This window comes from Anser anser (assembly GCF_964211835.1).
Source record: "Anser anser genome assembly, chromosome: 7".
Classification (NCBI taxonomy): Eukaryota; Metazoa; Chordata; class Aves; order Anseriformes; family Anatidae; genus Anser; species Anser anser.
The window spans coordinates 10,496,348-10,521,483 of record NC_139727.1 but is presented as its reverse complement, the minus strand read 5'-3'; the positions used below and the strand labels follow the sequence as shown (position 1 = coordinate 10,521,483).

At 46.0% G+C, this 25,136-nt stretch overlaps 3 protein-coding genes across 5 annotated transcripts in view; 1 reads left to right on the top strand and 2 right to left on the bottom strand.

Annotated features, from left to right (window-relative positions):
* Positions 1-16,717, bottom strand: part of CHAT (choline O-acetyltransferase) — a 36,167-nt gene extending 19,450 nt beyond the window's left edge. Inside the window, exons 1-7 of the mRNA XM_083845357.1 lie at positions 16,578-16,717; positions 13,802-13,946; positions 10,763-10,954; positions 8,488-8,606; positions 7,014-7,067; positions 4,060-4,240; positions 2,884-3,061 (exon numbers count right to left, since the gene is read on the bottom strand). Of these exons, the coding sequence (XP_083701483.1) occupies positions 2,884-3,061; positions 4,060-4,240; positions 7,014-7,067; positions 8,488-8,606; positions 10,763-10,954; positions 13,802-13,864 (787 nt within the window). The 5' untranslated portion in view covers positions 13,865-13,946; positions 16,578-16,717. The remainder of the gene's footprint in view (positions 1-2,883; positions 3,062-4,059; positions 4,241-7,013; positions 7,068-8,487; positions 8,607-10,762; positions 10,955-13,801; positions 13,947-16,577) is intronic.
* The window catches only part of LRIT1 (leucine rich repeat, Ig-like and transmembrane domains 1), a 131,509-nt gene that overhangs the window by 34,806 nt on the left and 71,567 nt on the right, over positions 1-25,136 (top strand). The window contains exon 3 of one of the 3 annotated variants that reach the window (XR_014587138.1): positions 2,725-2,881. The exons of the other annotated variants lie outside the window; for them this stretch is intronic. The gene's annotated coding sequence lies outside the window, so the exon portion shown is untranslated. Of the gene's footprint in view, positions 1-2,724; positions 2,882-25,136 lie in introns of those variants that run through there. 3 annotated transcript variants of the gene reach the window in all.
* Positions 17,804-20,028, bottom strand: SLC18A3 (solute carrier family 18 member A3). The gene has a single exon (XM_083844848.1). The coding sequence runs from the start codon at positions 19,957-19,959 to the stop codon at positions 18,460-18,462; it is 1,500 nt and encodes a 499-aa protein (XP_083700974.1). The 5' UTR covers positions 19,960-20,028; the 3' UTR covers positions 17,804-18,459.

Here is a 25,136-nt window from a genome sequence, read left to right as displayed (position 1 = left end):
AATCTGGTATTGTTTATAACCACTAGTAATTTTATTGTCTTGTTAGAAGTACACTGTAATCAAAGAATGAGTTATTTGATGTGAGTAGAAAGCAATAAGAACAGATGAAATGATAGGTGTGAAATGGAAACAGTGTGCTTGGCATATATGCAATAGGAAAGTGCTTATTGTCTGTTAACCCAGGCTTAACATGTGCAGTGAGTGGAAATTAGAAGTCAAATGAGACATGGACACGAGAACAAAAAAGAGCAGACAGAAAATGAAGGAAAAGGGTTTATGATCTAAAGAAAGCAAATATTTTTTTAATGCTAGTTTCTAATGTCCTGACTATAGGTTTGTTGAAGCTGGTGATGCTTTAATGGAATACTTCGATGGAATTCATTCTTTAATGATGATTACTTTTTAATCAACCCAAATAGTACTCAGTTATTCAGTATTATGGATCTATTGAATAGAATGTGAACCCATTTCCAGTGAGACAATCCCCAACATTTTTTGCTTTAAATGACCATAACTGACTGAAAACAGTCTGTTCTCCTTTAAAAATGCATGAAATGAATTTCTCCTGTGAACCTATGATTTATTTTAGGCTGTGTAATGGATTATGAAGAAATTGAACACTGACTTCAGTTCCAAATTAATTTACCCTACTGATGATGTGTAGGCACTCATGATCTCAGAGAAGCTATGACCCTGACGAAATTTTGTGTGGGTAGAAAGGACATTTAGAAGAAAATTCTGAATGATACTTCTGCTTTTTTTTCCTTCATATAATTAACAATAGCCTTATATCAAAAGAGTGAAATATTGATCCAAAAGGGAGAAGAAAATAAAGGAGGTAATTTTGAGTTTTGATGCCAGCTCTTCAAAATTATGAGTGTCATCTTTGAGGGCAGAAGATGCACTTAGCACCTGCAGATAGAGAGGATGGCTTTTACTTGGTTAACACCTTCATGTGTCATCAGGGGCTGGACTCTGCTAGTATGGAGCTAAGAACAGGAAAACACTAGCAAATCTGAAGTTGCATGTAGAGTGGCAGGGGCAGAATGATGTCTGCACATGTTCCAGCTCTTCAAGGAGTAAGGTGTGCCAGCCCCCACTGGGGCTGGCAGTTTTGAAGGTTTCCCTTCTATCCTTGCCTAACATCCTGTTACTTGTTGCTCGGCTCCTCTTTGATGCTGAAGTAACCTCCCCACGTTTGCCATCCAGAGAAATTTCTTTCAGGTTTGTTAGACCTTCTAATTCCGCTGATTATTCGAGAAGCACAAGCAAAACTTTTGCTGAGCAGGGGGACAGAGAAGTGGAGCTCCTGAGAGTGAGAGCTCTACCAGCAGGAAGTTTGACAACAAAAGCAGCTAAACAGTTGAACAGGGCCTGGCTATCCAGTATTAATGGGCTTAAAAGCAAATGAGAATCTTAGAGTCAAATTAGAGCCAAGCATTTCAGAGAAATAGTGTCCAGTGTCAATCCAGAGAGGTAAAATTCTTCAACGCAAGCGGATTTTAGCCGTAATGAATTATGTCATGCCTTGCAGCTCTAAATATCTAATTTTCCCTGTTCACAGAATGAATCTCATTGCATTAACAGAGGTAAGCTAGAAGGTGCCTCTGAGTCTTAAAAAACACTTTCTGAGCATCCTTAATCATGAGAGTACACACACCAGAATTCATCAGCACCAGCATTCACTAGTACAGGAGTATCATCCCCTGCAAATTGCATCAGGTTGGGATCTTGTTATTTTAACAGGGAAAAAAAATAATCATATTTCCTCTGTTAACTTTCTTTAAGCTACTGTGTTACAACCTGACTGATTGAGCATGAGGAGAGCACAGTGGGATAGATGCTCTGTAGTTCTAACATGCAGATTTTAGGAAAGCCAGAGGCTTTCCTAAAGCCTCTGTTAATCTGTTGTTAACCTGTAATATCAGTCAGGAGTGGGTGTATATAGCAATATATATAATGCCTTTATAAGCACAGAGAACTTTGAATAGGAAAAGGGAGTATCTTCCCTGGGATGCTAAAAATGTTTTGAGACTATTGGCAGCTCTCGTATATTCCATGGCATTGGTAAAACGGCAAACTTTTCTATAGCATTGCTGAGTTGGGAATAAAGAGTTGAGTTAACATTTTTCACAGGGGAAAAATGAATACCTAAGTCATCTAAAAGGGTAAAAATAGGGCATTTATATCATTTAGCTTCAAGGTGAAATATCTAAGGTGTGAAGCAATAGGGGGGACTGATTCCACCCTTTATTTTCATCTGTTTCAAAGTCGGGCCTTCAAAGTCCAGCATCTAAGACAGCTAAATGCTGTCTGTTGTTGGAAGAGAGAGGTAACTATCCCCAGATTATGATTGGTGTCACCTTTCTTAGATACTTACTTAAGATTTGGGTGAACCAGTCTTGGTAGTTTCTCTCTTTCTCCATTGACTAGAGAGAGTACACAGCTAGATTCAATAGGTACTTAACTGTTACGTGCCTTTGTTAGATGAGACAAAAAATATCTAATAGTTGCCAAAAGCTAAGAGGGTACATCATTCCTATTGGTACATAATGGATATGAAGAAAGAGACAAATCACAAAATCTGATGTAATGCAATTTATGTGATGAAAATCAGAAAATGGAACGAGAGCTATTTACATGGCGTAACACTTAAACATACACAACCACAAGGTCAAACCATATCTGCTGCTTCCTTTGTAACGTACATCTGAATGATTACAGGTATTGACTTTCCTCCTGCCAGAAAAATTCAGCAGTGAGGTTGCACATTCAGTCCTATATTTGCTGTAAGGTTCACTCCCAGCAAAGAAAGGCAATGATGGTGAGGAGGAAGAGGAGCAAGAAGATGAAGAAGAGAAAGCTGGGATTGCTGCTGCTAACCTTTCATAAGGATCGTCCTGGCCTCTGCCCACTCTGTTCTTCCATCTGTTGTCAGCAGGCCAATTGGAGGCAGCATTTCCTCTTCGTTCTCTGCCATTTTGGCTATCTTTCGTAACTGAGTGAAAAGATCTCCCTCACTGAGACGACGAAAATTAATGACAACATCCAAAACAAAAAACTGCAAAAAAAAAAAAAAAAAGACAATTCAGAAGAACAGTCACAGATGTGTTGGACCATTACTGGTATAACATTTTGCCTTCACCTGGGTAGATGTTTTCAAGGTGCTGAAGTCCTGCCTGGAGAGCCAGGCCTGTGGACCACGGAGAGCAAAACCACCGGGGACTGGCCCAGGGCTCACCTCTGCTGGGTTTTTACAGCAGTGGCTATAGAGGACTTGCATGGTACATTGGACTCAAATAAAACATATGTTATTTGAATAAGCCTAAAAGCACATGAGGAGATAAAACCACAAAGTATGTAAATACTTTCCACGGTATTATTTGTTTAAAAATGGCCTACAGAACCTAGAGAACTTCCTATTGAGGTGAAGAACAGGACTTCCTGGAAAAGGGACTTGCTGGGATCTACCCCTTCATTCAAAGAGGGCCTGTGGGTACACTACAGCTGCAGTGCTACACAACGTCAAGCTGGGTGATAAGGTCTTCTGCCCAGCCAATGTACTCTGCTGCTTGAGGGCACTTGCTGGTTGAGCCAAGCTCGCTCTAATGCTTCAGTATTTCTGCTTGCACCTGTGCTAACTTCTGCAGGTATAACTTAGTCCCCCTTACGTGGGAAGGTGGTTTATATGTCATGCATTGTGTGCCAATACTTGACTGTCAAGAGAAGAGCATTTCCAGCAAATGCACTCTAATAAGATTTTTTTCCGCTGTGGTTTCTCCTCTGCTTAATAATCATTTTTGTTTGAATAAGAAGTCAAATGAATTCTGCCACATTCCTCTTTTCTGCATCACTGTACTTAGAACACAATGTGGGCTAAGGACAAAAATGCTGCAGAAGCATCTTTTGGAAATATTGACAGCAAATCCTTGGTAAGCAGCAAGCTCATACATAGCACGCTAATTGTGTTTCTGAACAGTGATTTGATTAGGCTCTTCTTGAGTAAATTTAAACAAACTAAGAAATATAGAAAGGTATAAAAAAAGAACACCCATTTACCTGATTGTTACAAGCAACAATGATGTGCTCTGGTTCTGGCATTACACTGCTTTTCTGGGCCACAAGGGTATCTTTGGTATGTCCTGGAAGACGATAGGAAGAAAAGAGTCCATAGTATTGCTTCATACAGAGAGGATGACCAGACAGCTGTCCACGAGCAAAATCAACAGGTAAAGCATGGCTGGAGAGAGAGAAGAAGAAAAACAAAGCCAGAGAAAAAGAGGGGAGAGAGGGGGGAGAGAGAGAGAGAGAGAAAGGAAAAGAAATCTAATCTGTCCTTTGTTCTGTTACAATTAGATCAGGTACAACACAAATTGAATAATAAAACGAGATTACGGTATAAGGGAAATAGATGAATTCCCATACCAAAGTTAAATACATCATTCCTGGCAGCCTCATGCATATTCGTTAAGCAATTGCATTATCATCTAGTGGGAAAGGAAAAAATAGCAGGTCACGAGCAGCTTTGCGATGTGCTTGGGAAGCCTGCCTAGAAGGGACCCCGGAAACTTGCCCGGACGGAAGCCAGCAGCAGCAGGAGGGCTGGAAAAGATGTAGCACCTTGAAAAAAAATAGCAATGGAATTCAGTGCAAATGACAGCAGCCCTGTTCTGTGCCGAGTGGTTAGAGTGGCGTGTGAGAAGGCATCCTCTCTGGACCCAAGGGCCGTGCCTGATGAACAGGAATGGCTGGGGCAACGCAGAGGTCATTTCTGTTTTCCAGAGGGCCTTGCTTATGTGCAAATCCTTACTTAGATCTATGGGTAAGTAAGTACCGAAAACCCATTCCCTTTTAATTGGAAGGCATATGGAAACAATGCTTCCTAAAAGGCTTCTTTAGTGGCAAGAAAAAAAAGTTATTGCAATTATGATTATGGATTGTAAAATATCCCACTGACACTGCAGCAGGAAATAATGGTATTGTCACTCAGGAGAGGCTACAGAGACCACAAGAGGAGGGAGATCTTGTGATGAAGAGGATTTTCCTCAGCAAAAAAGGACAAAGCTTCAAGCCTGCCAGAAAGGGACCAGGGCAAAGCAGCACACAAGGACGGTTACCGTCAAGCAGCTGGTACAGGGTAGCATTTTATGCTAGTTTAGCTTGTTTAACTGTCTCTTTAGGACTGCAGCAATTCTAAACCAGGGATATGCGCTTCAGTTCCTGGCTGTTGAAGTCTCTGTAGCGCTTATTTCCTTGTAGAGTTGCTTAACCTTTTTTTTGTTCCTCATCAGAAAATAGGATTATTAGTGTTCCCCTTCTCTCCTTTTGTATAATGCAGAAATTCTCTTGTATTTAACATGTTATTTAGCACACGAGTGTTAAAAAGTCTTAGAGAGCATCTATGATAATCAAAAATAGTGGATTAGCATGGTAGATTTAGATAAAACAATCTGTAATTGCAGCAGTTAGGAAAGGAATTATTAACTCTGACTGATGGGACCAAAAATTTTATACCAATTTAGGAGATGTCTAAGATCTTATGACTGTCTTACATTAGCAAGTTTGGCATGCTTTGAAATATTTATTCCTGGCAATTGTATGGAATAACTGCACAGTTAAAACTAAACACTTGGATTTGGGCTGGGATGTGCGCATCTGCATGTGGGATGGCCCAGGAGAAGCTAGCAGCACACTCGCTGGTGAAAGTCCTTAGCAGCAACAAGGAACCGAAGATGGTACAATTAGAGTGTCCTCATAATTATAAAGGAGGGCTGATAAGCAAACAGTAATCATAATACGACAGCGCTCTACTGAGGACTTAAATGATTATTGATCTAAGGCAAGCAAATCTGATCACAGGAGTCTTTGGCTCTAGAGTAGTAAGGCCAAAATAATAATTTAAATTATCCTTTGGTTGAGTAATGTGGTTTCTTATCTCATCTCAGATGCTGTTATATAAAGATGCAATGAACTACATTAGTATGCAACAGTACTTCATAGCACATCAGTGCTGGCCTATGGCATATCTTGTACAAAGGCACTTCTTAAAAAAGTACTACTTCTATACTTTCTGAGTAGCTGTCAGATTTTGGAAGTGAAAAATCAAACATATCTTTCCCTTTTTTCCTGTTTTTTTTTTTTTTTTTAATTTTTATTTTTTTAATCTGATTCATAAAAGATAGGGACTATGTTGTTTAAACATGGATTTTGCTTTCTGCATACAAATAAGCATTGGTTACAGCATATCACATAGGCCTGTTGTACTTCCAGCCAGGAAAATGATCCCTTCTCCACTGTGGTGCGGTGTCTGCTGTGCTTGGCTTGCCACTATTTCTGTTCTTCAGGGAGCAGTGACTTCAGCAGTTAAGTTGGAACACACTGGGTGAGGCTAGGTGATGCTTTGTAAAATGCTGTTATGGGCTACCTCATGACTTAAAAAAGAATGGATTCCCGTCCTGAGTTTATATACAGAAAGTAACAATGGAATATGCAACCTGTTTGTTTTTATTACCCACTGAATCAGACTGTTCGTGGCAAGGCTTCCTTCTTCTGGTGGGATGCGTTATTTTTCTTTTGGTGAGGGTGCAGGGGGCTGATGTTCTACATGGAGGGTGCCATACCCGGTGGGTACGGCACTCCAGCAGGTGGCTGGTACCCAGGTAGGGGTGCGGGCTGCATTCCTGCACTGCTGCTCTTTCGGTCTGGGGAGCATGGCCCTCCTGGCGTGCTCTCAGTAGCTCTGTTAGGAAGATTGTGTGTGTCCTTTGGGCTGCACTGCACAAGTGTAAGTGATGACTGCCAGGCATCAAAAAGCATCCTTCCCCAAGCCATTAGACTGCAGTAATAAAGCGGAAAGCACATAAAAAATTGCTGAAGCAGCCGTGCTGGAGCCCCAGCCCTTCCAAATGTTGGAGAGGTGGGACACAGCCTGACTTTGGGCATGTTAAAGCACCCTTGAATCAGAAGCCCTATAGAGCAGGGCTCCACAGCAACTCTCCTTCCAAGTTACTTACGTGTCTAGTAAAGTTTTATAGTCTTGCACGCCCGAAATAAGATTGGCAGCAAACCTGCAAGTAACAGACAGAAGTGACATCAGTCTTTTGTCATTCAGCAATGCTGGACTGTTTTCGAGAGAGAGGAGAGCCCGAATGATTGATAACACAGCAAACGGAGAGAAAGTCGTCTGGCTTGGCAAGAAGAGTCCCCTGCCTACACCCAAATCCTAAATTAATTCACGTCAAGAGAAATATGAAATCCTAGAGATGGGCCCTTCAAATGGTTAAACTGCTAGAGTAGGAAGCCTGAAAGCATTTATTCAGAGAATGGGAGCAGAGGCTGAATATTTAATAGAATCCTTACCATGGGTTTCAATATCAATACTCATAAGCTGTCCAATTTATTAGAGTGCTTCCTGTCCTAAGCAGATATTCTTTCTGCAGGGCTGCAGACAGGTGTACTATTTCCTGACACTGCCCATTCACATTGTGTCTGAATGGGAGGCTCTGAGAGAAATATTTCCATGTTAAAGCATGTGCATTAGCAAATGCAAAGCTGAGGTTTTTAGAAAGCTGTGTGCACAATAAATTCAGGCAGTAATGAATGGAAGCATTTATAGTTATGTTTAAAGTAAAGTAAAGAGATACATTGGCTGTCTATGCAAAATGTTAAAATAACATATCGGCTTTGAGGTTCTGGCTGGTTTATAATAGCATAAATTCATATGCAGTTAATTCTTCCAGTAATGAGCAGCTAGAGAGTGCTAAAAGCAAAGAGGAAAATTGCATTATATGAAAGTAGATTTGATCTGGTTTACTGTTTAAAAGGATAAAATGTTTTGGCAAAGGCTGAAAAATGGAATCCTGTTTTAGGGGTTTCTGGAGAGGTATATTCTGTGCCTGGCGACTCCTCTATCTTTCCACTTTTGAAATGACTGTAATTGCCCGTAACAGTTCAAAGGAGAAAGGTCAGTTCAGGAGCTGGGAAAGACGGGCCTGAAGGAAGCCGTGTTCCTGAGGAGGAATGATTTCTGAATTCTTGTTCTTAGATCCCCTGTGTTTCTGTGTTTCCTTTTGAGCACTTGGAAAGGACAATTTAATACCAATACGGCCTTTCCAGTTTGCAGGGTAAGTGTCATAATGATGGCATGTTACAGATTATTTTCCTTTAAAGAACATGTCAGAAATTAGTGTTTCTTTTTCCCATCAAAAAAAGGTTTATTTGAATTATACAGTGTAACACTTTGCATATATTCCTTTTTTTTAAAAAAAAAAAAAGAGATAAATGCCATGACATTTTTTTTCATGCAATAAATGCAACAGTAATGACACTTATTTCTGAATCACTGTATGAGTAACTCCAGTTCTTCTGGGAAATCATTTAATAGTTACAGCCCTGATTTTTCAGTGAAAGTTGATTGTCTCTTTGCAAAAGCAGTGTATTTAAAATATCCTTTCATTCAGTGAAAGATGCAAACTTTTAGTACGTTACCTTAGCTGGTCATTTACATCCTTGAAATACTGACGAGCAAAAATAATTGCTGGGCTGGAATTGACTGGGAGAGGCAGCCGGTTGTTGAGGTACATGTCATCCAGCCAGTAGTTAAACACCTGAGGGAGGGAAGGGGACAAAACACGGTCTTAGAGCTAGGAGCGACACGCAGAACAGCAGTCAGGGTGGGGGGTGCTTGGTGCCCCCGGTGTCAGGCATGGGCTCTGATTAATGGAGCCGCTGAGCATTTTCAGTCTGGGCTCTGTGACCTCAGCTCAGCTGAAATCAGCCGCAATTCCATAATCCCATTTTCAATCAATGGCAATTTACAGCATGTTCCATTAAAAACCAAACAGGCCCTGTATTGTGGTGGTTTTGGTATTTTGTTGTTTGCTTCCCTCTACGAGAAAAAGATCTTGGAGTACAACATTCTAGCTGCTGACTCCTGCATAGTGACTGGGACATATTGAAGAGGCAGACAGAATTTTGCTTAGCAGTGGCTTTCCTCAAGGGGCTACAAATATTTGTCAACAATGCCAAGATGCTCTGTTGTTAGCCGTCAGATACCATCCTGAAAAAGGCAGAGTGAGAAAAGAATTTTCTGAGCCTAATGGCTTGGTCCTGGAGATACTGGCACGTGAATAGGGCCCCTGGAGAATTTCCTCTGTGTCCACTGACACAAATGCAAATTACCAGTGCTTGACCCAGACAGACAGACTATATTTCTAATCATTTTTATCAAAAACACAGAGGTATGGTAGTGGTATTCTTTATGTCTGAGCAGGGCTTAAAGAATTGTTGTTTGGAAAATGGAGGACTTCCTTAAACGATGAAATGATCTGTCTGAGTTTAGTGGGCATGTTTTGCATATAGTAACTATACACAACAATGAAATTATGCAAAAATAATTATGAATGCATGCATCAGTAGAAAAAGCTTTCCTCTGAGATACTTCATTGCTGTTAGAACAGATGCTTCCCCCACAGTCTCAGGAGTCTTCAGGAGAACAGACCAGAGCTGTACCCCGTCAAGTAAAATTCCCGGTAAAAAAAAAAAAATTAAATTTATTTTAAGAATCAGGTTTTTGTTTTTAATAACCAGTATTTAAAGCTGAGATGTTTCAGAAAATGCTTGTATGTCCTTCCTCTGAAGGTTTCATGCTCTAAGTGGTTAAATGAAGAGTTTTCTCTTGGCATTAACAGGAATGCCATTTAAGAAATGGTTAAGTTAGCCACCAAAACCATGAAGTTCTATGATCTGAATAACAAAAGCAGATTGGGCATTATTTAGTGGAGCCCTCAGGCAACAAGTAGAAGAGAAACTAAGCAATGCCAGCACTGTAGCCTTTTTTTCTGACTATGGAAACAATTTGATAGAGTATTCTAGTGGATCACACAACTGACAAGTTAAGGAAAAATAACACTTCACTGACATCAGTAGCAAGCCTACAGGATGTCACTGAGTCTATGAAACCATTGAGTGGCTCTTTCCCTTGCTGGGGTGGAAGGACTTCAATAAAATCAGTGTTTCTAGTTTCCAGTTGCCATATTCTTACATGGTGAATGCAGGCAGGATGAGCTGTGACTTTGTGGAAGTTTGAAATCTATTTTATCTATAGCTTATTTAATTTTCCTGTCTTGGAAAGGAGAAACCTAGACTTTTTTAAAGGCTGAGGTCTCAGCATTGCCTGTGTGCTATATATATGTATGTGTGTGTATATTCTACCAAGAAGGTACTTTGGAGTAACTACATTAGTACACCATGACAATGAATGTCAAAGAGCAGTCTTATTTTAAACAGGAATTCCTATCTCAAAGTATTCCATTCCAGAATGATTTGACAAGAACAGAGCTTTGGCTAGATGGGTGTACAGTATACTTCTTATAGCCCTATCAGATTTCATTTTTAATTTGAATAAAAAATCTTATTGAGTCTAACTGTCATTGAAGAGAAAAGCTGAAATTACATCCCAAAAGGATGTCCTACAGTCCTACAGGTAGCACTTACATCTGGGTCCTGAAATGCATGAATTCCCTCATGTATCTCAACAAACTGTTGACCTGAAAATGTAATAATGACGTGGATTTTGACACTGTTTGCAAATTCTAGCCTAATATGTTTGAAATATTCGTTCCCTTTGGTAGAACCTGACGTGATTCCTGTTTTGCAGAGACCTGTTGAAAGAAAGCAGTGATCATATATAGAACATTGCAGATAGTTTGTAAAAGAGCATCTTCCAATACAGCAATTATTTTTCTAATCTGTATTTTCTTACCCAGTTTGTTGTCTTTTCCCTTCTTTCCTCGAGGATTTGCTGTAACGATTCCCCCAGGCCTCCTGCAATCCCAAACTGTTCCACAATGCCCTTGGTCTTTCTAAATTGCTCTTCTGGCACCAAGTGTTTCATGCACTGTAGGTACATGCGTAAGGTCTGTTGCAGTGGTGGAACCGGAAGTTTTGGCACAACCTAATCATAAAAAAAGATTAGTAAGCAACTCTGCTTGTTCCCAAAATGTCCTGTTTTGTTGTTGTTAGATAGGCAGGGTGGATGTTGATATGCAGTTGGGTTGGCCCCAGCTGGCACAAAACCACCACACAGTTGCTTGCTCACTTCCCCCAACAGGAGAAGTGAGAAGAAAAGTGGAAAAAAAAAAGTGAGGAGAAAGAGGGAAAAAAAAAAAAGTGATGCGAAGGCAATCACTCACTACCTTCCACAAACAGACATGCCCAGCCAGTCTCCAAGCAATAGCTACCCAGCCCAAAACTGCTGAGCATGACATTATAAGGTATGGGATATCCCTTTGGTCAACTGTCCTGGCAGTGTCCCTCCCAGCTCCTTGTGCACCTTGATGCTGTGCAAGTACTGCTCAGCAACAGCCAAAACAGTGGTGCGTTATCAGCAGTTTATCAGTCAGAAATCCAAAGCACAGTGCCCTATGGGCTGCTGTGGAAAAAAGTAACTCCATCCCAGGTAGACCTGGTACAGCAGCATTTTGTAGCAGTAGTAGTATTTGGTTTGTAGTAGTAGTATATGGACTGGACACTGATTTTGAGATCTGCAAGTGCAGGCCAATGTATATCAAAATGGCTCTGTGGGCTGAAACCAGTGCCTGCCTAGCCCAGCAGTTTCTGCTAGCAGTCAGTAACAGATACTCTGGGAAATGGAGAGGAATCAGGGGAGGCCCAGCCTACTTATATAGGCTCTTGCACTACCCCACAAGCAGTGGGTTAGAACAAACTGGAGGCTTTGTTAGGACTGTTGCATTTAATAGCTGTGATAGTCCTGTTGCTGACGAATATATTGCATCCCTTTTTGAATCCACTTATTCTGTTTTAGCAGTTGAGATGACTGATCGCTGCAAATGTAATTGTGTGACTTCAGTGGAGTTTCGTTAGGTCATAAAGTGCCTGGATTTTACGCCATAGTATGCAGCTGTACGAAATCCTGAAGTGGTGCTGCCTCTCCAGTAGCTCTATTTATAGGCCTCTGGCCAATGAAATTTTCAAATGGATATGACAAGAAACAGGTGGGAAAGAAAAAAAAAGAATATTCCCCCCAAAAAAAGAGAATATTCCATAGTAAAAATTCTAGAAATCCTAGGACAAACAAACAAATTGGCATGACACAAGCATATATTCTGAACTAGACTTGGGAAAATCTTCAAATACATTCAAACATAATAAAATAATTCATTATGAGAAGGTACTTCATTAGTAAAGAATGTACTTAGCTTGTGATCAGTAAAACCCTGGGTTAATATTTGATAACATGATTGGTTATAAAATTGCAGAAATAGAAAATGTGCTGGTCTGCCTGTTTGTTAGCACTGACTACATACAAGAAGACCGTAATGAGAAACCTCAATAAATCTGAGTGTCACCCTGCCAAAACTCTGTTGTCGGTCAGCCTGAAACACTCCCGGAAAATGTGATAAAAAACATGTCTGTTAATACTTGCTTTATCCTTATCCTGTTTGCTAAAGGAAACCAATAGGATATGGGAAGAAAACATGTTCATGCTGTCCAGACAATTGACCTTCCTTTCTTTTTTTTTTTTTTTAATGTAAAATTAAGCAAGTGAAGTGTAATTAGTCATTTAAAAGCCAGAGGAATTATGGAGGCACTGGGAAAATCAGGCAATGAAGTAATCCATGAAGGACTGGGAAATTGCAAGAGGGTCTGATGCTCTAAGCACGGATCCTCATGGAGGTGGACGTGTCTCCCAGTTGAGAAAGAATAGTGAGTGTGGACCATAAACTTTTGGAGAGTCTGTTCCTTTTATTAGATTTTTGCCTGTCTCCTTAAACAGGTGAAGTTCAGCTTTTTTCACTTGCACTTGATGTAACAGACATTCATTTTCAGAAGGTTGTATGACCACAGCATGATTTCGTTCAGAAGAGATGCCTGGCAGTCACCTAGTCCCACCTGCTGCTCAGAGCAAGGCTAGCTGCAGACTCCTTTGCCAGTCCATGCAGGGAGGGAGCAGGATGGAGGAAGGGCTCCGAACAGACAGCAGGGAGTGGGTGTCCTCTGAGCTGAAATCCCCACACTGCCTTGTGACAGACACAGGAAAGTCAGTGCTGCGCTGCATTTCCCTATCTAGAAACTGAGGATGACAGATACTCATAAACAGTGTCATTGGATTACCCATTACTAACGGAGATGCAAATCCAGTTCAGCCTTTAATACTCCCTGGATCTCAGAAATAAAAGAATGGTAATTCTTCAGTTTCAAGCTGTATTTAGTCAGGACTCTGTTCTGTCACTGATTTTGTGGCTAGAAAAAATAAATGTGCCAAATTTCTTTTTGATACTCGAGTTTGCCCTGTCCTTTCTGGATAAGGTTATTGTACATTTTCATGAGTCTGCTTAAGGAAAAAAGCTTTAAACACAAAGGGATTTAAATGACTAATGATAGGCATAAACATCCGGCATCTTTTAAACCCACTTGCAAATGAATCATATGTGATAGTTTCATAGTTTTGTACTGTTAAGAAATAACTATATGCCATCTCTGCCCATGTAGTAATGCATATGTTTGTTATATTGCAATATTTCACTTGGGATGCTGGGAGGAGGACTGCATGTGGATATGGGAAGCACTAATATTAGTTCCTGAGTATAAACTGCTGCAGGTTAAGTAGTGTTCCCTGAAATAAAGAAAACAGCTCTAGAACAGAGCTTGGTTTACAATTATTAAATTAATTTACATTAATTTACAGCATTAGTCTTACTGACAGCTGTTAAAAGTAATCCATCTTGAACCTACTTTTTCTTTTTTTTTTCTTTTTCTTTTCCTGAAAACAGTCACTTACTGTCTCATCTTTACTGGACGAATCTTTCTCCTTCTTCTGCATGTTTTTTTCTAGGACAGGCATTCCTGCATTTCTTTTGATATTTTTTGTAGAGGACAAAAATTGAAGTCACTTGGGGGCACTTACAGAGCCTCACGCCTCAGTTCTGGAAATAGAAAAGATTTAAAGTCCAGTCAGTACCCATTATTTATAATCAAAATGTTCATGGGAAGTATTCCCTGCGCAAGCATACACAGAAGCTTCAGAATGCAAAACTGAAGAGAAATAGAAGTACAAGATTCAAAGCTAGCTGATCTGAGCCCTGTGGAGATTGCTCTGACAGTCTGTTTGTCCCATTTTGCTATAAATTTATTTCTCCAAAACTATCTGATGCGCATAAACAGTCCCTTCTCAGCGAGCATTATTTTCTCACTCTTATCTACTTTGCAATGCATTGTGTCATGATCTGCACACTTTGTATTACTGTTAGACATTAGCTGGAGGAGAGAGGTGGCTGTTCTGTGAATATACTTGTGTCAGCACAAGTAGCCATGAGGTTGCAGTTAACTATCTACAGATCTTATATGTCCTCCCTTTACCATTTTATCTGAAAGCACTGCAGTCTTTAAATGTATTGATCCACTGACACAGTGAGGTGCTGTCACCTTCGTGTTAGGGACGTGGAAGCAGTAGAAAGGGGCTCGATGGAGATGTGCCTTTCCCTCTGCAGGCTGGAAGCTCACAGGGTGTGGGTGCTTCGGGGCATAGCTCCTGGGCTGCAGGAGGGCTGGGAAAAGTGGCATACGCTGTGTTTGAGACGCTCCGACCAGCAGCCTTTCCAAATAGCATCTACTTATCCAGGGAGATGGCTTATCCTGACACAAGTCGCAGAAGTCATCTGTGACAGAGCAAATACTTCTGCGCGTGTCTCTCTGGTATTGTGCTTATCTCAGTTTTCAGCTCTAAAGATGCCTCTTACTCATTTTCTGTACAAGAATAAGCTATACCAAGACATATTTCTTTTCACATAATAGTGCCCACACCAAGCCGTTGTCCTTCAGTTACAGTGGTACGGTTAAAGCAGCAGTAGTTCTGTGTGTGCAGACAGGTCTTGACAGATCACAGGAGTTTCCTTTTAATTACTTTGTACTGTGGGTAAGCAAAATATAAAAGAAAGCATCTGTTGACAAAATAGAAAAAGTCATATTTTCTTTCTGAAACCCTTGGGACTACAAATTAAGGGCACCTGAATTACTTCTACAGCAGCTTTTAAAAACATTTTGGATAAAATGTTCAGTGTGAAGTGAAATGAAGAGGTTTGGTTAGAGATGGGCAGGGAGGGCTTCGTGTTATTCCTCTCCTGAGGAACTGGCTTGGTGATTGCAGTCTTGTACAACTTGTACACTGTCACTGACACCCTGTGTTGATCCTGTCCTGCACTGCCAGTGGGGCCATGTGCCGTGAAGTAGGTTGTGTAAGGTTGAGAGATGTCCCTGGGGCACTGCAATGAGCCACACGGCAAACTCATGTTGATCTGTCATCTGCTCAGGATTTCAACCCAGGTGAGAGACGATTTCCCTTGCTGAAAGGCCACATTAACCCGCTGCACTGCTCCACTCCCTCTCGTGTGCTACATGAGTCTCATCACATAGCAGCGCACTCTACTCCTAGCAACACAGGTTCAAAGCTCTGCAAATAATGGACACGTCCTGCAGCTCTTGGAAGACGGTGGCTTGCTCACTTGTAGCTGTGCTGGCTTCAGCTCCCCCCCAGCGTTCAAATACCAAGCAGCCATTTTGTCTTCAGAGACCCTATTTTCCCCTAGAGGAAAACCTTGCTTTGCTGTTCTCCTCACTGGGACTTCTATTCTTTCTTTGCTGATGTTGTTTGTCAAACTGCAGTAAATACCACACAAACTCCAGGTCCATACTGGAGTCCATGGGAAGTATTGCTATAACAGACTGACATATTTGTAAAATGAGTATGATAAAGAGTTTGGTGGTGATAGAGCAAACTGTACTTTCCTCTGTCATGTGGATGAACTGAGGCTTTGTCTCTGGTTTGGCAGCTGCCGGCTTAGCATCACACCCAATCCGATATTTGCTTAATATTGAACAAGGAAAACTGACAGGAGAGAAAATCCTGCAGAAATGCACGATAACTTCAAAGTTGCTCACTCAGATAGTTGTGAGGTGCAGTGTCAAAGTTATTAAGCAAAAGAAAAAAATAATCCTAGCTGTTTTTATTTACAGCTAGCTTAGCTGGCAGGCCAGGGTGAGCAGCTTAGCGGGACAGCTGCGAGTCACGGCAGGCTGGGGAGCCGGTGGCTTTCCCCGCAGCTCCCAGCAGCAGCTCAAATCCGCAACAAAAGGCACTGATCCCCCGGGTAGCTGACAGCAGACAGGCAGTGCTGTAAGCACTGTGCTTATATACACGGAGTTCTCCGTGCGGTCGGACCCGGAGGCAGCCTGCCGTACCTCGCACCGGGGCGTTACGCTCCCCCCTGTGCCGGTGCTTGCCCCGGCGGTGTCAGGGAGCCCCGCTCAAAGTTCCGGGGACCAACCCTCAAAGTTCAGGGGCGCACAGGCGGGGTCGGGCCCCACGCAGCCCGCTGCTGCCGCCAGGAACCCCCGCGGCTCGCAGCCGCCACGGGAGCACGGGGAGCGCTCCCGGCACGGCAGCCCCGGGCACCGCCGGCCCTTCCCTCGCGGTGCTCCCGGGGAGGGCACCGAGCCCCCGCGGTCCCCCCGTCCCCCCGCCCGGCTCTGGCCGTCGGGGCCGCGCCGCCCGCCCCTACCTGCTGCTGCTGCTCGGGGCGCTCCGCGGCGGCTCCGGCCGGGGTACCGCCACCTCCTCGGCGGCCGGGTCCCCTCTGGGCGAGGGCGAGCGGAGCGCGGCGCGTCCCCGCCGCCGCCTGGCTCCTCCCCGCCCCCGGCACCGCCCGGCCCGGCCCGGCCCGGCCCTGCCCTGCCCACCCCTCTCGCTGCGCGCAACAGGCTCGCCGCCCGCCCCAAGCACCGCCGGGGGCAGCCGAGAAGCTCCCCGCAGGCGGCAGGGGGAGCTCCGGGGGCCCGCAGCTCCCCGCGGCACGGGCTGCCCACGGGGGGCATCGCCAGCGTCGGGCCCGGCCCAGGGCCGTGCGGCACCGCCCGGCTTGCAGCGCACCGCGAAGCGGGAGGCTGCGGGTTAGGGGAACGGGGCTCGGCTCCGTTGCCCTCGGCCAGCCCCGCCGTGTCAAGGCGCCGCCGCGCTGTTCTCGGGAGTTCTGCGCCCCGGGAGCGGCGGCGCGGCCGCCCCGACGGGAGCTGCGGGGCTGCGCGTCCCGGGCGGCTCGGCGGCAGCTCCTCCGCCGCGCCCGGCTCCCCGGGGACGGCTGGAAGCCCTTCAGTAGTTGCCGCGGCTGTTCGTGTCCGTGCTTTGCTTCTCTCGACAATTAAGTCTTTTATTTCGTTTCCTAACGAGGTAGGAATTAAAATAAACGATTTTGGTTTATTTCGAGAGAAATTCGCAGAGCAAAACACGCGCCCAGGTTCCGTTGCGGATGGATCGAAGGCTTCCACTTTTGGCGACCGTTTGCCCAAGCCCTTCTCCCCGCTTTTCTTTGTTTTCTTTAACCTCCACCGGCTGCGCTGGGCGCGTTCAGTGCGATCGCGGCAGCGTTCAGCACCACGAAAAGCGTTTTGCGGTTCTGCATTGCTAGCTGCTGGCAGTGTGACCTGCGGAACGTTTGCAATTCATGATCGGGAAAACTAAAATTAAATTCGTGTGAGAGTACGAGTTGGGACCACGGGGCCGTTTTTAGGCGACGGCCAGCGTGTTGGCAGTGCAATGTTGTTTGCTCGGCCCCGTTAACGTATGTTTTAAAGAATGAACGAGAGCATTTCCTACGGGGCTTTCCTGCTGGGCAGTTTGGTACCCAATGCGATCGGTGTTAGGAGGAATTGTTACCGTAGGGGTTACACTGAGTAAAACCAAGCTCCCTCCCTCGAGCAGCCCACAACAACGAAACAAAGACAATCGATCCCCTTCAGTTCCATTTATTCAGGTTCTATTATTCTTGTAGTTCGGACTTCAACATAATACAGCATATTGCACTTACCGGAGAGCAGCACAAGAGAGAAAAAAAAAAAGTACAATACTTCAGTTTATTCCCAAGGAAGAACAAGACATTGTGATAGTTGTTGCTCTTCTTAAATATATGAAACCAACTGAAAATCTAAGTATATGTACACCAGATTTATTAAGTCCCTGAATACACCATTTGAAATTTTACACAGACTTTTTTGCTTTTCTATTTTTTTTTTTACAGATATACATTATGTCACACAGTTTCAGCTCGAGAAAACTTTGCACAATTATATCCCAGCTACGAGGCTGGTTTTTGTTTGTTGTTGTTGTTGTTATTTTTTTTGTTTGTTTTGGAAGGACCCCCCCTAGATTTAGGCCAATGATCACCCTGATAATTTTCTTCAGGATTGCCCCCCCAGACACACCTTGCCAGAATGCTGAAGGAAATACCGATTAAAGTAAGTCTAGAAGAAGAAAGCCATTACATCATGACAAAGGTTAAACTGTATATATTGCACATCGGTACAGAAACAGAATGCAGTAATACTCTCATCCCCCTCCTTTCCCCTCTCCCACGCGTCCCTCCTTGTTCCCAGGTTGCGTGGGAGAACCTAACTGTACTCGTAATCTGACGAGTCCTCCTCAGACACCCCTGCCAGGTCTCTGTGGTAAGAGTCCGTGCCATTCTCCTCTGTCTCACCCACTGGCCGAAGGCTTTTGCCCACGCCTTTGCGCTCCTCCATTTTGATGGTGTCGTAGAGTCCCTTAGGTCCTTCTTCAAGGAGGATGTTCCTCTCCGAGTGAGAGGGTTTCATTTGGCAGACGTTTTTGAGGAAGAGGAGGACAGGGGCGTAGAGCACGTTGGCAAGCCCCATTCCCAGGTTGAGCTGCGCGAAGCCCATGGTGTGCACGATCTGGCCGGCCACGATGGGCCCCAGGGCGTACGCCACGGAGTAGGAGATGTCCGCAATGGCGTAGACGCTGCCGTAGACAGAGACGTGGCGCACGTCCACCAGGAAGGCCAAGGTGGGCAGCAGGGCCGTGTCCACCAGTGCGATGCCGAAGCAGATGCCGCAGAGGGGAACGATGACCTGCCCGAAATTCCTGCAGGCGGGCACCAGGCAGGAGCTGGCACCGATGATGGCCATGCCCAGGGCCCCGTAAAACCACTGGAGGTGCGGGTACGCGGCGGCCAGCCGGACGGTGACGTAGACGCCCAGCACGTGGGGGAAGAAGGCGGGCAGCCAGGTGAGGCCCACCTCCCACTCGCTGGCCCCCATCGACTCCTTCATCCAGTTGGCGATGGTGGGCTCCAGGAAGGCCAGGGGGATGTTGCAGGTGGTCAGCGCGCCCGCCACCACGGCGATGTAGGGGTCGACCATGAGGCGGTGGATCGGGGTGCCCACGGGCATGTTGGCCCGCGCCCCGGCGCCGCAGGGCGGCTCGACGGCGAGCAGCAGCAGCCCGTCGAGCAGGCAGACGGCGGCCAGCACCAGGAAGGGCACCCGCTTGCCGGCGAACTGGTAGAGGACGCCGCCGAAGGGGGGCGCGGCCAGGCTGCCGAAGGAGATGCAGGCCAGCGCCGTGCCCAGGGCGCGGCTCCGCGCCGGCTCCTCCGAGTAGCGGTCGGCGATGAGCGCGATGCCGGCCGTGTCGGCGAAGGCCGAGCCCAACCCCTGCAGGCTGCGCGCCGCGAACAGCGTCGCGTAGTTGGCCGCGAAGGCGAAGGTGAGCGTGGAGAGGAACATGACGGCCAGCCCGGCCAGCAGCGGCAACTCGTAGCCCACGCGGTCGATGAGGGTGCCGCTCAGCGGGTTCACCAGCAGCTGCAGCATGGCCTTGGAGGCGAACAGCACGCCGATCTGCACGTCCTCGTTGCCCCCCGTGGCCGGCGGGTACCGGGCGGGCAGCAGGCTCCGGTTGCCGCCGCCGCCGCCGCTCTCGTTGGCCCCCGCGGGCGCGGCCGGGCCGGCGGCGCCCCCTCCGCCGCGCATGGCCGCGATGTAGTCGGGGACGATGGGCACGATGACCATGTAGAGCATGTTGTCCAGCAGCAGCGCCACGCACACCACCAGCAGCAGCAGCCGCCGCTGCCGCCGCGCCTCCCCCATGGCCGTGCCCAGCCGCCGCCGCCGCTCGCCCACCGCCTCCGAGAGCCGCGCCACGGCGGCCCGCGCCCGCCCCGCCGCCCCCGCCTCTGCCTCCGCCATCGCCGGCAGCGCCGCCCCGCCGCCGCCGCCCGCAGGGGGCACGGCGGGGGGGGCCCTGCCGCCTCCTCCTCCTCCTCCTCCTCCTCCTCCTCTTCTTCTTCCTCCTCCTCCTCTTCTTCCACCGCCGCCGCCCGAGCCGCCCGCCGCCGCCGCCGCTCACCTCCCCGCGGCCGCCGCTAGCCCGCGCCGCCGCCGCCGCTGCGAGGCGGCTCGGCGGGGCCGTCCCTCCATCACCACACTAATAAGCGCCGCGCACCGAAACCCCACCCGCGCCCCCCCGCCCGCCCGCCGTGCCCCGCCCCGCCGTGCGGCGCCCAGCGGCCGCGGGAAGGGGGCTGCGGGGCCGGCCGGCACGGGGGGGGCCTGCCTGCCCGCCCCCAGGGGTGCTCTCGCCGCCCCGACGGCGCGGCAGCACGGAGCCTCCGCGGGTCGGCGGCCGCCCGTCGACGGCTCGGCCCCTCCGACACCGTCCCGGGTCCCCGCGGCGCGGCAGGGGGCAGAGACCGAGGCCGTGCCCGTCCCGCGTAGCGCCCAGGCAGGCAGGCGGGCGGACAGACAGCCGAGACGAGCCGCCGGCCGCCGGGCCGTTACCGGCTCCCCGAGCTGTGCCCGGCCGGGGCCGCGGCTGGAAGCCCCGCGGGGCGGGCGGCATCGCTCAGCGCAGCGGCTTCGGTGTTGCTTCGTGGCTTCCCCACGAAGCAGAGGGGAAATTTCGTTACTCCCGTAACCGAGACGTTACACGTGGGCTGATCCAAGGGGGCTATCTGCCGAAGACTCTGTGAAATAACTGGATCTCCCAGCCCAGCGGTTCCTGGGTGGATGTGGAGTTCGGGCGCCTTCATTTGCTTGCGTAGCTGGGCTTCCGCAGCTGAAAGGGAGGTGATTTATCTGTCAGTTGCAGAGTCTTGCTCTGTTGCAAGAGAACTGTCTAGATGACCAGCAAGACTTTAAGACAGATCTCTGCATGGAGCGGCATACAGAATTGTGCTTACATATGAGTGGAGGCTTAAAGTACACTTCATAGTACCCCAGGACATCCACATTGTCGTTGCTATTGTTATTTCATATTTGTTTATTGCCCGACGTAAAACTACAGAAATACACCACTGACAATAGGGACAGAGCTCTTGAGCTGGGACTCTGAAGGAGCCAGTATCCTAACACTCCAAAAGTCTGCTTCAGAGTGTAGGAGCAGAGAGAACAGAAGAGTCTGACTGGAAGGGTGCTGAGCTGAAGGCCAGGGCTGCTGCGCTTGGCTGCATGGTTTAGGCTACTTGTCACCCTTGAAATTGATCTAGATGCGCAAAAACGTACCCAAATGCCCCAAAGCCCATCTTCCTCGGGTCTTTGAACAGAGCCTGGGGAGCAGCCCGAGAACATGTTTCTGCAGGGCACTGGCAGAGCAGCTCCTGGGATGACACGGAAACTCCTGACGGTTGTACCTCCTGTTTGGGATGGATGTCACGTTTGCAGTAAGTGGTAATGGGCTGGGGGCAGATCTGACTTTGGATCGTTGCTGTGCTGCAGTCAGGAGTATTGGAATCTTGGCTCTTGCTTGATGAGGCACTTTATTTGATTAAAGTTTCCCTTTTAATCAGAGATATGGCTATTTCCCGTCTCTAAAATGGAATCTGGCTCTGGGGGTCATGTCTGGATAATAAAGGGACTGTTTCTCTTGTCTCAGGGGAACTGATATCGAATTTATTACCATCAAGAGAAAGCAGAATTATACTTGTAAAATGTTGCATAATAAATTTAGCCTTCTTAGTAAATCAAATCAGTGGATACCCTTATCTACAAGAGATGCGTCATCACTACGTGAGGTTCTTTGACTAGATGGAACTAATGGGGAGGAAATGTACCTTCAAAGGTGGTCAGAGTTGATGGACTCACAGTAGATTAAAAAAAAGCAACAACAAAAAAAACTTCACCCTGGTGTTTGGCTTAGAAACTTATAATTATATTTGGGATGGGACTGCAGGGTGAAATGAGATGACTTTAAAAATTTTGTTCTTTTATCCCAAAGCATAGAAGATGTAATGCTTATTTGATTTGAGTGGAGGAACGTGAAGGAGGTGATGTAATTCATTCGTCCTCTGGTGCATAACAAGCAGTTTTGGAAAGCCACTTTTAATGTCAAGGAGAAGGAGAAGGTTTTAGGTTTGTAGAAAGACCAGAGCTGACTGCACCAGGACTTCTTACTTTGTTCTAGACACTGTAGATGAAGGAATATGCAGGTCACGATAACTGCTTTGCCATGTACAGGAATTTATTCTTGAGTCCCAAAAGGCCCAGAACCCAGGAAGGGAAATTATGTTTAGGATCTTCATGGTTTCAGAAACAACAGAAAATATATACCACATGTGTAAGCATATAAACCTACAAGTCTGATGATGATATCAGTTAGAGTTGAACATGCAGGGAGAGGGGGATTTAGAATGACCAACTGGTCCCACTTCTAACACTCAGTTTAGCTTTAGAAGACAGATCTACCTATGTTGGGAACTTCGGAAAATGAGAAAGTTTTTTCTCCAAAAATCAAAATAAATGAGTACCGAAAGAGAAAAAATGGCTATATACAGTCTGTGCCTGCTTGTCCTGCTACCTATGGAATTGATAGTCCTTGCACTTTGGAATGACAGTTGTTTTTGATGCAGTAACAGGATGATTTTACAGAGAGAGAGAAGCAACAACTGCTATGATGCAGCCTGCTGTCAGCAATGGGCTTAAGTTAATTGGGTGTCCTTAAAAGTCTTCCTTCCACAGGAGAACAACTTTCTGATAGGAGGAGTCCAAACAATGACTCAGAGAGTTAGAGTTCCTAATATCTGCAAAATATTAATTTTCTTAATAGCCCAAGTACTTAATGTTTGCAACAGAGAGCTTGTCCTCTTAAGGGTATGGTGATAGTTTTTAGCACTTAGTGCTAAACTAATTATGTGTCTCTCTCCTACATCATTTCCGATTAAAAGACCTGCTTATCTGATCTTGTCCAGAGTAGAAGCTCACCTACTTTGACAAGTATGTTAAAATCTTTAGAAGTGTGATAAGGGAAAAGGAAGAAGATAGAAGGTAAAGTCCATTTACAGGAGCTTCGTTTCAGATGTATTTCTGTGCATGAAATAGTGGGGCTGTCCAACAGAAACCAATAAATTATCGCATGAGTGGAATTATTGAGAAAACATCAGTCATTTTGCCTTGGCCACTAGGCAAAAGCCCTGTATTGCTGTGTGCCAGTGGTAGCTGAGCTTCCTGCCCTTCCTGCTAGGCACTACAGTCTGCTTTCCATAGGCAGACAGGCACATGGGTGAGGCTAAAGGCACAGAAAAACACACACAGGAGCTTTGGAGAGCAGAGGAAAGAGGGGGTCCTGGCAGGGGCTGGCAAATCCCATGGCTGGTGGTGCCCGTGGGGTGGCACTGAGGGGGCAGGCAGGGCTTGGTGCCCGCTGGGCAGCTCTGGTCAGCAGTGCGGGGGGCACGAGCCTCAGCCCCATCAGCTGATGGGCTTTTGGTGTAAGCCCCCAGGGACAACCTGTCCATGGTAATGCATTCCTGAAGTCAAAACTTCATGCGTGGGACAGATGTGATGAGGGATGGGGGCTGTATGTGAAAGTGTGCCCATCCATTTCTGTGAAAGCTGTGTTTAATAAAGCAAAACCTCTTTTTAAAAATGGTTGTCCTAACGCTTTTTTCAAGGAATGGTGAACGATCTGTTTTGTTTTTACACTGCACCCATACTTCATGCTGCTTCACTCTTTGGCAGTAATGCTTAGAGAGAGGCAGAAAAATAGATGAGAAGGAGAAGATAGAAAGTAATTCAAGGGTTTATGCCTAGGCTTATGGTAGCTCCAGCAATACTTGATGTTCTTGTTAGTTGTAATAGACAGTTATGCAGTTAGACTTAAAAGAGAGCTATTGAATTATAGCGTGGCTTCCAACCCTGAAATTGCAGGACATACCTCTACTTCTAAATGGCTGAGCCAATGGAAATTCCACTTCCCCCCTTGGAGAATACTTTGCTGTCCAATAAAATTCATGGCTTGAGTAGTCTCTTAATGTTCAGGCTGAAATTTCTTTTCCTGTTTTGTTCATGCTATGCCTGCGTCTGCTCTGTGTGTCACCTTAATCTGTCCTTGTCTCTTCTTTGTATCCTTCAGACATTTGCTCTGCCAGTCACAGGCTAGGCGAGGACTACAAATGCTGCACTGGTATCCATCTCTGAGATGCAAGAAGCAGCTACAAGACCTGGGAAGATTCTTCCCCTCCCAATGACCGCTTCTCTTCCCAGCTCTTTGGCATCATTTTTGTCCTATCTTGTCTTTGCTCCTTTGAGGAAGCCTGTCAAAATGTTCCACAACCAACTGGAGAAGTATTGTTTTTTCTCCAAAGACACCATTTTCGGCTTTTCAATTGTAAGAATACAAAATCTATTCTTGTTCCAAACACCTTCAAGTTCATGCCTGCATTCATTTCTCATCTAATTTTTCAGTGAGCAGGAACTTGAGGTATGTTTTGACGCTACTGATTCTTAGCATGTTTCTCTGGTAGCTACTCATGTCTGTTCACCTTTTGGGGCTTTACTGTAGTCCAAATCAAATTCCTCATTAGCTTCCTGTTGCTTAACAGCCTCTCAGAACTGAGACAGCAGGAGACACATCTTCCGCACACTCACAGATCGTTTCTGTTGCTTTAAAAGCAGTGTCAGATTGGCAATCTGATTTGCTGACAGTTTAAATGTACTTTTCCATCATGCTGGGCATTTTTGTTCTGCTGGCTACAGAAGGATATTTCGAATAACCTGTCAAATGTTTTAGTTTGGTAATCTGTAAAGGAATCAACATTGTCCCAAGTAGAATGAATTGCATATGAATGTTTTACTTAAACAGGGAGGCAAATCTCTTGGCAAAGAAATAGAAGCACGTTTGCACAATATATTATTTTGTGACATATCCCAGTGACAGGATACAAGTCAGCTTATATCTTCATACTATCTGAGTGAAATTTCACTGTCTCTTAAGAAAAGCTCTGGCATCTGGCAATTTTCATAATGCCTTTCTACAAAATTATCACGAAGGA